This window comes from Rutidosis leptorrhynchoides, chromosome 3 (assembly GCF_046630445.1).
Source record: "Rutidosis leptorrhynchoides isolate AG116_Rl617_1_P2 chromosome 3, CSIRO_AGI_Rlap_v1, whole genome shotgun sequence".
In the NCBI taxonomy this organism is placed as follows: Eukaryota; Viridiplantae; Streptophyta; class Magnoliopsida; order Asterales; family Asteraceae; genus Rutidosis; species Rutidosis leptorrhynchoides.
The window spans coordinates 579456181-579470862 of NC_092335.1; the positions used below are offsets into that span (position 1 = coordinate 579456181).

General features: G+C 37.7%; 1 protein-coding gene across 1 annotated transcript; it reads right to left on the reverse strand.

Annotated features, from left to right (window-relative positions):
• Nucleotides 1-10806: 10806 nt before the first annotated feature.
• On the reverse strand, nt 10807-11634 carry LOC139902129 (uncharacterized). Its single transcript, XM_071884781.1, has 2 exons — nt 11574-11634; nt 10807-11348 (listed from the first exon to the last, which is right to left on the reverse strand). Exons 1-2 carry the CDS (start codon nt 11632-11634, stop codon nt 10807-10809), a joined length of 603 nt encoding a protein of 200 aa, XP_071740882.1.
• Nucleotides 11635-14682: the final 3048 nt, after the last annotated feature.

Consider the following 14682-nt stretch of genomic DNA (forward strand, 5'->3'; position numbering starts at 1 on the left):
CCTACAAGTTAGCTTACTAAACTAGTAGGATTTTCATTCAAATAATTGAATGATAGTGCAACTTCAAAGACTATTAATAATTTAAAATGTAAACCAACATTTATTTTCTAGATTTTAAGACCATAATGTGTATAACGTGGTTTTTGGGCTTTTAATCGTTTTTAAGGCTTACATGAAAATTTTAAAATTTTATAATAAACGCCTTAATTTTTGTGAAACGAGTTCCCGATAAATTTCTATTCCCCACCCCACACTTGAGATCGTGCAAGGCCCTCATTGCATGAAATCACAAAAAGGATTAAATTTAGAGGGCAAAGTGATAGGGTGATTGTAGAAATTTTCAATTTTTAACCTGTAAATCGTGGAATATGTAGACGGATGCCGCTGAACTTACTGCCAGCATAAGAGCATCGTCCATTCCGCGATTATCATCATACACATATCATAATATCAAATGTCGCTGAACTTAATGCCAGTCTTTGAAGTTCAATCATGCTGCACAAATTAACAAACCACACAAATCATAATAAAAATAACGGTGTTTTTACAACCACAACCGTTTATCAAACCACACCATTAGTAAATTATTACAAACCAAAATATTGTATAAAATCACACCGCACAAATTAAATTGTCTCAAAACAAAGTACAAAATGATCAAAGGCACGCAGGCCTAGTTATCAAACGGCCAAAAATAATTACCCGAACCATCTCTGTACGGGCGTCCCTGTGGATATTGCTGCTCAAATCTGTTCCGAGCATCCTGCAACGCAGCGGTATTATCATAAATCGGGTGAGGCGGAGGTGGGTTTTGAGGATCCGTGTAATATTGGGGTGTCAGACGTGTCGTCCCATAGTACTGCTCGGGGTTGGAATAAAACAACTCTGAGTTATGGTTATTCCAATCAATACCATAACTCATCCATCCCTGATCGTGCACTTGAGCAATCTGTAGTTGCTCCATTCGCTGCTGACTATCCCACATTCGATCGTTGTGCATCCTTTGTTCGTTCGGGCTCAACCTCATGTTATTAACACTACCAACCAAACTGTCCCAACTTGATTAGGACGGATGCCACGGAACCTGTTCACCCACATTAGTCTGTGCCTCCATTTTTGCCTCCTCTTCCTGCCGCTGCTCTTGCTGAACACCACTGCCACTTGCGTCACCTGCACCAACTGCCACAAAAGGCACCAAATGCCCATTTCTATCTTTCATAATGATTTCAGCATTAATATAAAAAACCTTTTTTAATGGTTTCATTACGCTCGTGTACTCCTGTAATCTACTGAAATCAATGTTAAAATGTCGGGCAATTCGGGTGATGTAGTGGCCTCCCAGAAGTGGCTTCTGTAGCCGTGTCTCAGTCGCAATGGCAAGGAAATAATTACCGATTAGCCCAGGAATGTCGGTATAGGAACCCCGCTTGATTTGATCCATAATCCACAAATCTAATGTTTTCACCTTCTCATTACCCTCAATCCTCGCATTAAACGTGCATGCGATGAGTCGATGAAGCAGCTTATCATCCCGGGCTGCGATTTCGTTGTACCGGTGTTTGCTTGATCGAAAATGTGCAGGCGCAATATTTGGCTTACAAATTCTGCGCCAATAAGAGGTGTCATCAAAAACATGCCGGCCAACGTAATCAGAAGCCCTCAAGTATTCACCTAACTGTGTGTCGGTGAGTTCCTCAAAAATACCCAGAATTCTACAAAGCTGAAAACTGCTTATACCCCTATCTTGGCCCCCGAGACGAAACTGTAGAAACTCATTCGATAGATAATCGCTGACATTGTTAAACCGCATGGTAGAGTAAAATTCTTTAAGCAGCACCGGATAGATTGGTTCATTGATGCTAAAAACCTGTTCCCAAACGTGGGTGACTACTCTACCGTAAGGAATGGCGAGTAAATTAGAAACATGTCGGCGCATGCCCGCTTCTTCCAATGGCCCCCAGAAAAAATACCAAGTGGCATTAATCGGCCTGCAGTTTATTCTCTCAAACGTTTCGGTGTAGTCTTCGTCGTTCTGAACCTGTGTTAACCAAACTCGAGGATCGTTTAGATCCTCCTCCGCTTCTTCTCCGGAAGACGATGATGAATGATGTTGTTGTTGTGGTGGTGGTGGTTGTCGAGGAGGAGCCAAACCTGCTGTTCGTCCTCTTTTTGCCGGTCCTCCTCTGTTTGGTTGTCCCTGCAAAACATTATACACCAAACCAAAAGAACATAGAAACCGTTGTGTTAATGTTAGCTAAAAACAAAACCGAGTAGCAGGAGAACTTAATCATTCCATTCCTAGTTCAAAAAGTTATTATGATTCATTTAAACAAAAGTGCATGTTCACAAGTTTATACCAGAGTCAACCAAAGTCAACTTGAATTCATTAACACACTTTCAAAAACGAAAATCACAACTTAACAAAGTAGCACAAACTTAGGACTTAAAGGATTCAAGTATGTTGTGTCATAGGTCATAACATTTAACTTTGCATTCTAATCATATTCATCACAAATCATAATACAATTTTCACAACTTTTAGCTCAAATGACCTTATAACATCATACATTATGGCATTCCATTCCCTTATTTGATTCAACATGACCTTACAAATGAAAAACAAGCATACACATTTCATAAATTCATTATAATTCATCATATGCTTAGAAATTTACTAATATTCAAAAACGACCCGGCCAAGTTGACATCAACATCACCAACACAATCATATACTTCACAAGAATCATAAACATCATACATAAACTCAACTTCATAAGTTAAGCACCCTAAATTCGGATTTATTTTCTACAAACCCTAGAATCATGAACAAAACCCTTAAAAGCATGTAATCTTTGCAAAATAAACACATTAAGGGCAATTAAAACATCTAAGGCATGTTAATCTTAATAATAATCATGCAAATCAAACACCCCACACTTATCCTTAACCAATTTATAGATATAAACATATAATTCAAGTAATTGATAAAGAAAAGTGAAGAAATGGAGTATTCATACCCAAAAGTTCATGATTTAAAGCTTGAATTTGAAGAGGAAATCGCTAATTTGAAGTAGAAATTAGGGTTTTTGGAGAGTGGTTCGGGTTAGGGCAGAGAGAAATAGAGAAGAGTGTGTTTTGTGGATGAAAAATGAGTGGGATAAGTGTTAAAACGTATTTTTTTTTCTGACTCAGGGGTTGGGACGTCGTCTTGGGAACCTAGACGGCGTCTAGGCTAATGAAACGAGAGGGCGTCTTGCATAGTGGGACGGCGTCTAGAAGTTTAAACTGGGACGGCGTCTTGCATAGTGGGACGGCGTCCCAATGTGCTAAAACCCACTGACCTGATTTTCTGAGTCGTTCGCGTTTAGGGGTCATACGTTAATCATTTTGTACCAAACTAAAATTTAACGTGCACACAATACAAACCTAATTACAATCGTGAACCATTCTTTTACGAGTCGTTCACCAAACTCGTCCCCATTTAGATTTAGGCGTTTTTCTTGAAGTTGAGGCTAACCTCATCCTCAATTTCTAGGGGACCATCAACATAGTGTTTGACCCGGTAGCCATTCACTTTAAAAGTATCACCTTTCCAGTTTACCATTTCAATTGTACCATAAGGGTACACCCTTCTAACCACGAATGGTCCCGTCCATCGGGACTTAAGCTTTCCTGGTGATAACTTGAAACGGGAGTTATAAACAAGGACACGATCTCCTTCCATGAATTCTTTTGGATGTTTCAATCTTTTGTCGTGCCATTGTTTGGTTTTTTCCTTGTAAATTAGAGAGTTGTCATAGGCTTCAAGCCTCAACTCGTCTAATTCATTTAGTTGGGTCAAACGTAACCGACCCGCTTCTTGGTAATCCAAATTGCATGCCCTTAGCGCCCAATGTGCTTTATGTTCAATCTCCAACGGGAGATGGCATGCTTTTCCGTATACCATACGGAAAGGAGTTGTTCCAATCGGTGTTTTGTAGGCCGTGCGAAAGGCCCACAATGCATCGTTTAACTTGGTTGACCACTCTTTTGGATTGGCACCAATGGTCTTTTCAAGTATGCGTTTTAATGACCGGTTGGTGTTTTCTACTTGCCCACTCGTTTGGGGATGATAAGATGTCGAAATTTTATGGATTACTCCATATCTTTTCAACACCTTTTCCAATTGCTTATTGCAAAAGTGGGTGCCCCGGTCACTTATAAGAGCTTTTGGTGTGCCGAACCTAGAGAAAAGTTCCATCAAAAAGTTTACCACTACTCGGCCATCATTTGTTGGTAGAGGTTTTGCCTCCGCCCATTTAGAAACATAATCTATGGCGACAAGTATGTAGAGGTAAGAATGAGATTTTGGAAAGGGGCCCATAAAGTCAATTCCCCAAACATCGAACACCTCGCATACTTGGATGCTTTGTTGAGGCATTTCATCCCGTTTAGTTATTTGACCAGCCCGTTGGCACGCGTTACAAGCCTTACAAACAGTGTAGGCATCTTTGAATATTGTAGGCCAATAGAAACCGGCCTCGTAAACTTTCTTCCCCGTGATTTGGGGACCAAAGTGCCCACCTGTTGGACCAAGGTGACAGTCAAGCAGAATTTCGGTGCATTCCTTCCCCGAAACACACCGACGGATTATCCCATCGGGACACTGTTTAAAGAGATATGGGTGTTCCCAAAAATAGTATTTTAAGTCACTAAAGAATTTCTTTCTTTTCTGGTGTGACATACCGGTTTCTAGGAATCCACCCGCAAGATAGTTGGCAATGTCTACAAACCATGGATCATTAATTTTCTCAACTCTCATGAGATTTTCATCAGGAAAATTATCTTGGATAACGGTCTCATGTAGAACCCCAAGATTCGGGTTCTCAAGTCGAGAAAGGTGATCGGCAGCTAGGTTTTCGGCACCCTTTTTATCTTTTATATCGATGTCGAATTCTTGCAAAAGCAAGACCCAACGTATTAAACGGGGTTTAGCATCTTGCTTAGAAAGCAAGTACTTTAATGCCGAGTGGTCTGTGTAGACAACCGTCTTTGCTAGCACTAAATAGGATCGGAATTTGTCAAACGAAAAGACGATTGCAAGGAGTTCCTTCTCGGTGGTAGTGTAATTAAGTTGGGCTCCTTGCAGTGTCTTACTAGCATAGTAAATGGGCTTGAAATGTTTTTCTATTCTTTGCCCCAAGACGGCACCAATAGCAAAGTCACTGGTGTCACACATAAGTTCGAATGGTATTGACCAATTCGGCGATATGAGAATCGGTGACTGCGTGAGCTTTGCTTTAAGAAGATTAAAGGCGGTAAGACACTCGTCCGTAAAGACAAATGGAGCGTCCTTCTCAAGAAGTTTGTTCATGGGAGTTGCAATTTTGGAAAAATCTTTAATGAACCGCCGGTAAAAACCGGCGTGCCCCAGAAAACTTCTAACACCTTTCACATTCGTTGGTGGTGGTAATTTGGCTATTACTTCCACTTTAGCCCGATCCACCTCAAGACCTGCACAAGAAATTTTATGACCCAATACAATTCCCTCTTTTACCATAAAATGGCATTTTTCCCAGTTTAGTACAAGATTTGATTCTTCACACCTAATCAACATACGCTCAAGATTTTTAAGACATGAGTCAAAAGAATCACCGAAGACTGAGAAGTCATCCATGAATACTTCCATAAAGTCTTCAATCATGTCATGAAAAATAGCTACCATACACCTTTGAAAGGTAGCAGGAGCATTGCATAAGCCAAAAGGCATACGCCGATAGGAGAAAGTACCATAAGGACATGTAAAGGTCATTTTCTCTTGGTCCTCGGGTGCTATAGGGATTTGGAAATATCCCGAGAAACCGTCAAGAAAACAATAAAAATTCTTTCCCGCTAATCTTTCCAACATTTGATCAATGTAAGGAAGGGGAAAATGGTCTTTTCGGGTAGCATCATTTAATTTCCTGTAGTCAATGCATACCCTCCAACCCGTGATAGTCCTGGTAGAAATTAATTGGTCGTTTTCATTTGTGACAACGGTCATGCCACCCTTTTTGGGCACGCATTGGACCGGACTCACCCAAGGACTATCCGAAATTGGATAAATAAGACCCGCATCTAGGAGTTTTACAATCTCCTTCTTAACAACTTCTTGCATATTGGGGTTGAGTCGCCTTTGTCTTTGTACACACGGCTTATAGTTATCTTCCATTAATATCTTATGTGTACAATAAGAGGGACTTATACCCTTGATGTCATGAATTTTCCATGCTAGAGCCGTTTTATGGGCTTTTAACATGGAAACAAGCTTAGATTTCTCACTTACAGAGAGTTCGGATGAAATGATCACCGGGAGAGTAGAACCTTCTTGTAGGTAAGCATATTCCAAGTGACTTGGAAGTGACTTTAGTTCCAAAACGGGAGGTTCTTCAATCGATGTTTTACATCGGTATTCATTCCCTAAATCCAACTTTCTGTACTCTTCATCATTTGGCTCATACCCGTTAGCCATCAAAGTGGTCAACATCTCCACTTCTTCCACCATTGCTTCATCATCACCTTCCGCAAAAATGCATTCTCCTGTACCGTGCAATTCTGGAAATTCCTGCAATAACTCCGAATACGTGTCTACGGTTTGCAAATAATAACATTGATCATCAGTAGACTCGGGGTATTGCAAGGCATGGTCAACGGAAAAGGTAACCTTCATATCCTCAATACTAAGGGTCAATTTCTGCCCATGAACATCTATCATAGCTCTAGCGGTATTGAGGAAAGGTCGACCTAATATAAGAGGCACACGTGTGTCCTCCTCCATGTCTAGAATTACAAAATCAGCCGGAAATACTAGGGTACCGACTTTTACTAACATATTCTCTAAAATTCCACGAGGGAATTTAATAGAGCGGTCTGCTAGTTGGATTGCCATTCGAGTTGGTTTCAGTTCCCCGGGGTTTAGCTTAACATATAATGAATAAGGCATTAAATTTATGCTAGCCCTAAATCCGCTAATGCTTTAATGCATTCCAAATCTCCCAGGAGACATGATATGGTAAAACTTCTAGGATCAGCTAGCTTTTTCGGTATTTTGTTCATCAAAATTGCTGAACAATTAGCATTCATGGTGACGGATGAAAGTTCCTCCATTTTCTTCCGATTAGTAAGTAAGTCTTTTAAAAACTTAGCATACTTGGGCATACCTGAGATTACATCAATGAAAGGCATGTTTATGTTAATTTGTTTAAACATATCTAGGAATTTTGACCTTTCGGCCTCTAGCCTCTCTTGTTGTTGTTTTCTTGGGTATGGGAGCGGTGGTTGATATGGTTTCACTACGGGTTTTTCCCGTTCTTCCTTTTCAACCACTTTTTCCGGCTCCTTAACCGGTTCATCATTTTGGTTCAATGGAACCCTGAAATCAGAATTTTCGGGCATTTTTGGAGCATCGTATGCTAGACCACTCCGTGTGGTGATAACATTTGCGTGCTCATTTCGTGGGTTTTTACTGGTATCGCCCGGTAAACTACCTGGTTTCCTCTCGCTCAGTAAATTGGCTAAACCACTCATTTGTTTTTCTAAATTTTGAATTGATGCTTGTTGGTTTCTAAATTGATGTTCGTTTTTCTCGTTGGTTTGGTTTATATTTGTGACAAGCTGAGTTTGTGATGTAATTAACTTTTCCAACATACTCTCTAAATTTGACTTTTTCTCTTCCTGTTGGGGTTTTTGGTAAAAACTCGGAGTTTGTTGTTGGAACCCACTACCTGACCCTTGTTGAAAATTGGAAGTTTGACCTTGAGGGTTGTAGGGGTTATTAAAGTTCCGGTTAAATTGGGCTCTTCCCTGAAACTGGTTATTATTTCTTTGGCTTATGAAAGCCACTTCTTCTTTTTGAGCCATGGTTAACCCGGCATCACAATCTTTTCCTAAGTGGAGACCTCCACAGTATTCATAACCTACTTTCATACTATGGATTTCCTTGGTGATTTTGTCCATGTTTCGGACAACACCATCTATTTTTACACCTAGGGCGCTTAAGTCATCATAAGCACCGGCGCTTTGGACTTGAGCATTTCGAGTAATTGGGCGTTCTTGATGCCACTCGTGAGAATAGTCGGCTAGTTTCTCGATTATCTCATAAGCCTCTTGCTCGGTTTTGTCCATAAGAGAACCACCGGCCGCTTGGTCAATTGAAATTCGGGTTGCTACATCACAACCTTTGTAAAAGATTTGGACCTTTTGAAAGGTATCCAAACCATGGTTTGGACAACCTCTTAGCATTTTGGAAAATCGATTCCATGCTTCGTACAGGGTTTCCATCGGCTTTTGACAGAATTGGGTAATTTCGTGTTGGAGTCTCGCGGACTTGGATGCTGGAAAATATTTCTTAAGAAATTTTTCCAACATACCATCCCACGTTTCTATCGTAGCCTCGGCCAATGAATCTAACCAACTTCGTGCTTCCCCTTGGAGTGTCCAAGGGAAAAGTCTTAATAATATGGCCTGGTCAGTTTCTGGTTTAAGTTTAAATAGAAGACATATCTCTTGAAAGAGACGAATATGTTCGTTTGCATCTTCATTCGGACCACCACCAAATTGACACCTGTTATTAATCATTTGAAGAATAGGTCCTTTTATTTCAAAAGTTACCTCACCAGTAGGTGGAGTAATAGCACTACCTTGTCCGGTCCGGGTTGCTTTCATCTTTGCTGCCATTGATTGTCGTGGTACCAACGGTCTTTCTCCTTCCATTTCAAAATTTGGGGGTTGAACGGGTTTACCAAAGTCTGAATATCGAGGCTTGGTCGTACTTGATTCTGAATCAAAGGTTTCTTGCTTTGATGAAGATTCAAAAATTTCAAGTACTTCTTTTGAAATCCTACCAAGCTTTCTATCAGGTTCTGTAAACGGTGTAAGTAATGGAGATTCTGAACTTCGGGTATGTGGCATATGCGACCTATAAACTGTCAATCACACAACTAACAAAAATTATTAAACATACCGATTCTATAAGTTTAAAAATCAAAGATTATTAAAAATTTAAAATAATTAAGAAACTACTTAATCACAAATCAGTTAATAATTCTATTTTGACACAAAACTGTCCCCGGCAGCGGCGCCAAAAACTTGATGTGCGAAAAGTGGTATATGAATTATCGTATGGAAAATACCGGTTTTAGAGATTGCTACACACTAACGGGCAGTGTACCCGATCGTGTAGTAGTATAGTAACTGGTTTAGTTCCGTGTATCGTTCCAAGGACAGTTATATCAGTCAAACTAGAATTAGAAACTATATTATGATTAACTAAGTGAATGAAAGTTAAAAGTACAAGTTTTATATTTTGGTGGCTATTTAACGATTTAGCCAAATCAAAGAAGGTTAAATGTAAAAACAATATTTTTGTCTTTTAAGTTTATGAAATGAGAATAAATGCAAATAAAGCAAGTAAGATAGTTTTGAATTAAATCAAAGAGGTGAAATGTTTATCTAGATATTTTACCCTCGGTATTGGATGTATTTTTAGATATTAAGTCCTGATTGAATAATTATGTGTGTAGTTATCTAATAGGTTCACTAAGAGTTCTCTCGGATAAACACGCAAATACAATAACAAGATCAAGGGTTCCCTTTTCACTATGGTTCTTGTATTTGTAATCAAATAACTATAAGCATGCTAATCACCTAAATCGACTCGCCAAGAGTTCTCTTTAGCAAGTACTCAAACTAGAATTACTAAGCGAGGGTTCCCTATTACTTAGACCTTTTCGTTTGTGACTAGTTGATCAACAAGATCAAAGACTTGAATAACAATTGTCTTTGCGTTCGCTCTACACAATTCATTCCTATTTTGTTTAACCGTTTTAATCTAGTTTACCCCCTTGGTCCGGTTTAGCAAACAATCAATCTAAGACAAGTTGATTGTAAATCAATATGATACATCAACAAGAGTTCTCTTTATCAACAACATATCAATTAACTAGATACAAATGATTTTAACAACAATAAGCATGGTTCTTAATTCAAGCTTCAATCTATCACGCATAATACATTCAATCAATAAGATTACATCCAATACCTTGGTTATTAATCTAGACAAACATTATAGAAACTTAGCCAACAATCATGGTAACAGACAACAATACAATCAAATTATTAACTGAAATCATTGCTGAGAACAAGTAAATAACCTACAAGAACAAGAGTTCTTGGATGAAGAAGGTTCTGATGGATGATGCCTTGATATTGAGCCTCTTCAAAGAGGTTGGAGTTCTCCAATTTGCTCCTGAAAATCGCCTCTAAACTCTCTGGTTCGTATTCTTTTGTGAAACAGTCCCAAAAATGAAGCTTTAAAGTGGAGAAATTAGGTAAAAAGCAGAAAAGTCGGGTACACCTACTACGGGACGTCATCCCAAAAGGCAGGACGGCGTCCCACAAAACACGACAGGACGGCGTCCTAATAATGCTAGACGGCGTCCCAGATAAAAGGCCAGGACGGCGTCCTCTTATGCTAGACGGCGTCCCGAATGGTTTTTAGGCACTGTTTCGTTTTCTTTTCAATATTAGTTCATTTGGACGAAGCCTAACATATCAGAAGCCTTGTTTTATCATTTTAGAGTGCTACCTTGACCCTAACTCGTATCGGGATCGAACAATGTCATAAATCATCAAAATTCTTTGCAGATCATTCTTCCGATACAAATTCGCGCATCTTGGCTTATCACTTGTAGATCACCTTCATTATCTTCGATTCTAGAGCGTTTTAAGTGATATTGCGATAGATATATATGATGTTATTGAGCAATATCAATCGGCCATAATGTTCCATTATATATGTGCCCAGTAGCTCGCGTCTCTTAGTGGATTAAAATGATGGCTATATTGCTCTCTCCATGTAGGAGTTGTGTACTTTTTGCTGATGCATTTATTTATATCCTCGTTTAGATGGCTACACACGGAAATGGCATGAAAGCAAGGTAATCTCTGGTGTTGCCAAATTCCACATGAACACTTTTTCTCTTTAAACTCCACTGTGTAATCGGTGCCACCTTCACCACTTCTTTGATAAGTTGACTGAACCTTGAACACACCTTGTTGTTCGTTATAACATGTTGTTTTGTATCTTTGAGCTCTTTTTGCCCGTTCGTTAAAGATGTTAAACATGTTCTTGGACAGTGGTGAAATACATTGCCTTACATCTCGACTTTGATCATAGAAGTGTTGTCTGGTGTAATCAAATGTATATTCAATACACGCTTTGATCGGTATCATTCGGGCATGACGAAACACATTGTTGAGGGACTCAGCAATATTTGTCGTTGTGTTACCCCAACGACTCCTCAGTCTGTCCCTATACACAGTCCACTTGCCTAAATCAGCATCATGCAAATATTGCCAAGCCTCAATACTAGCTTGTTTGATGTATTTGAGAGAATTCTTGTACAATATTTGATTCGTTGTTCAACCGACTGTCCAACAAAAGTGTTTGAGCGATTTTACTTTAGTATATTTGCTCAACAAGTTGCTACGAATGTGGCGCAAACAGTATCTATGTTCCCAACCATATATTTGAGCACCCATTGCATGCAAGATACCTGGATGTCGATCATAGATGACATACAACTTTCCGTTTCCAATAACATTTTCTTGGAGCATTTGCAAAAATCAAACCCAACTTTCGTTACTTTATTCATCAACTAGTGCAAAGGCAACGAGTATAATTTGATTGTTAGCATTTTTGCCAATCGCTGTTAACAACTTACCCCTATAACTACCTTTCAAATGGGTGTCATTGATGCAAATTATCGGAATACACAATTTAAATGCTTTAATGGCTGGACCGAATGCCCAAACCACAAATTTAAATGTGTCGAAACCTTCTTCAATTTCAGGTCCATTTTCAAAAACAACAATTGTGTCTGGATTGGTAGAAACTAATTCATTCAAATAATTTGGTAGTTGAATAAAATTACTTTCCCAAGTTCCGAACAATCGTTCGATTGAAATACGCCTAGCATTCCATGCTTTAGCGTAACGGACATCCACATTGAAATGTCCCGTTCTTATTGATTAAAAACGTTCCATATTAATTGATTTTGTTGCGAGGTTTTGACCTCTATATGAGACGTTTTTCAAAGACTGCATTCATTTTAAAACAAACCATAACCTTTATTTCATCAATAAAGGTTTAAAAAGCTTTACGTAGATTATCAAATAATGATAATCTAAAATATCCTGTTTACACACGACTATTACATAATGGTTTACAATACAAATATGTTACAACGAAATAAGTTTCTTGAATGCAGTTTTCACACAATATCATACAGGCATGGACTCCAAATCTTGTCCTTATTTAAGTATGCGACAGCGGAAGCTCTTAATAAACACCTGAGAATAAACATGCTTAAAACGTCAACAAAAAAATGTTGGTGAGTTATAGGTTTAACCTATATATATCAAATCGTAACAATAGACCACAAGATTTCATATTTTAATATACATCCCATACATAGAGATAAAAATCATTCATATGGTGAACACCTGGTAACCGACATTAACAAGATGCATATATAAGAATATCCCCATCATTCTGGGACACCCTTCGGATATGATATAAATTTCGAAGTACTAAAGCATCCGGTACTTTGGATGGGGTTTGTTAGGCCCAATAGATCTATCTTTAGGATTCGCGTCAATTAGGGTGTCTGTTCCCTAATTCTTAGATTACCAGACTTAATAAAAAGGGGCATATTCGATTTCGATAATTCAACCATAGAATGTAGTTTCACGTACTTGTGTCTATTTTGTAAATCATTTATAAAATCTGCATGTATTCTCATCCCAAAAATATTAGATTTTAAAAGTGGGACTATAACTCACTTTCACAGATTTTTACTTCGTCGGGAAGTAAGACTTGGCCACTGGTCGATTCACGAACCTATAACAAATATGTACATATATATCAAAGTATATTCAAAATATATTTACAACACTTTTAATACATTTTGATGTTTTAAGTTTATTAAGTCAGCTGTCCTCGTTAGTAACCTACAACTAGTTGTCCAAAGTTAGATGTACAGAAAAAAATTGATATATATTATCTTGAATCAATCCACGACCCAGTGTATACACGTCTCATGCTAGATCACAACTCAAAGTATATATATTTTTGGAATCAACCTCAACCCCTTATAGCTAACTCTCACATTACTGCATATAGAGTGTCTATGGTTGTTCCTAATAATATATACACATGGGTCGATATGATATGTCAAAACATTTGTATACGTGTCTATGGTATCCGAAGATTACATAATATATTAGAATACATGTATAATACAATATAAGTTAGCTAGGATATGATTAATATAGATTTTTTTACCAATTTTCACGTTGCTACAACAAGAAAAATTATCCAATCTTGTTGTACCCATAACTTCTTCATTTTAAATCCGTTTTGAGCGAATCAAATTGCTATGGTTTTATATTGAACTATATTTTATGAATCTAAATAGAAAAAATATAGGTTTATAGTCGGAAATATAAGTTACAAGTCATTTTTTGTAAAGGTAGTCATTTCAGTCGAAAGAACGACGTCTAGATGACTATTTTAGAAAACATACTTTCACTTTGAGTTTAATCATGATTTTTGGATATAGTTTCATGTTCATAAGAAAAATAATTTTCCCAGAAGAACAACTTTTAAATCAAAGTTTATCATAGTTTTTAATTAACTAACCCAAAACAGCCCGCGGTGTTACTACGACGGCGTATGTCCGATTTTACAGTGTTCTTCGTGTTTCCAGGTTTTAAATCATTAAGTTAGCATATAATATAGATATAGAACATGTGTTTAGTTGATTTTAAAAGTCAAGTTAGAAGAATTAACTTTTGTTTGCGAACAAGTTTAGAATTAACTAAACTATGTTCTAGTGATTACAAGTTTAAACCTTCGAATAAGATAGCTTTATATGTATGAATCGAATGATGTTATAAACATCATTACTACCTCAAGTTTTCTGGATAAAGCTACTGGAAATGAGAAAAATGGATCTAGATTTAAAGGATCCTTGGATGGCTTGAAAGTTCTTGAAGCAGAATCATGACACGAAAACAAGTTCAAGTAAGATTTTCACTCGAAATAAGATTGTTATAGTTATAGAAATTGAATCAAAGTTTGAATATGAGTATTACCTTGTATTAGAAATATATCTTACTGTAAATAAAAAAGATTTCTTGAGCTTGGATGATCACTCTACAAGATTGGAAGTAAGCTAGCAAACTTGGAAGTATTCTTGATTTTATGAAACTAGAACTTGTAGAATTTATGAAGAACACTTAGAACTTGAAGATAGAACTTGAGAGAGATCAATTAGATGAATAAAATTGAAGAATGAAAGTGTTTGTAGGTGTTTTTGGTCGTTGGTGTATGGATTAGATATAAAGGATATGTAATTTTGTTTTCATGTAAATAAGTCATGAATGATTACTCATATTTTTGTAATTTTATGAGATATTTCAAGCTAGTTGCCAAATGATGGTTCCCACATGTGTTAGGTGACTCACATGGGCTGCTAAGAGCTGATCATTGGAGTGTATATACCAATAGTACATACATCTAAAAGCTGTGTATTGTACGAGTACGAATACGGGTGCATACGAGTAGAATTGTTGATGAAACTGAACGAGGATGTAATTGTA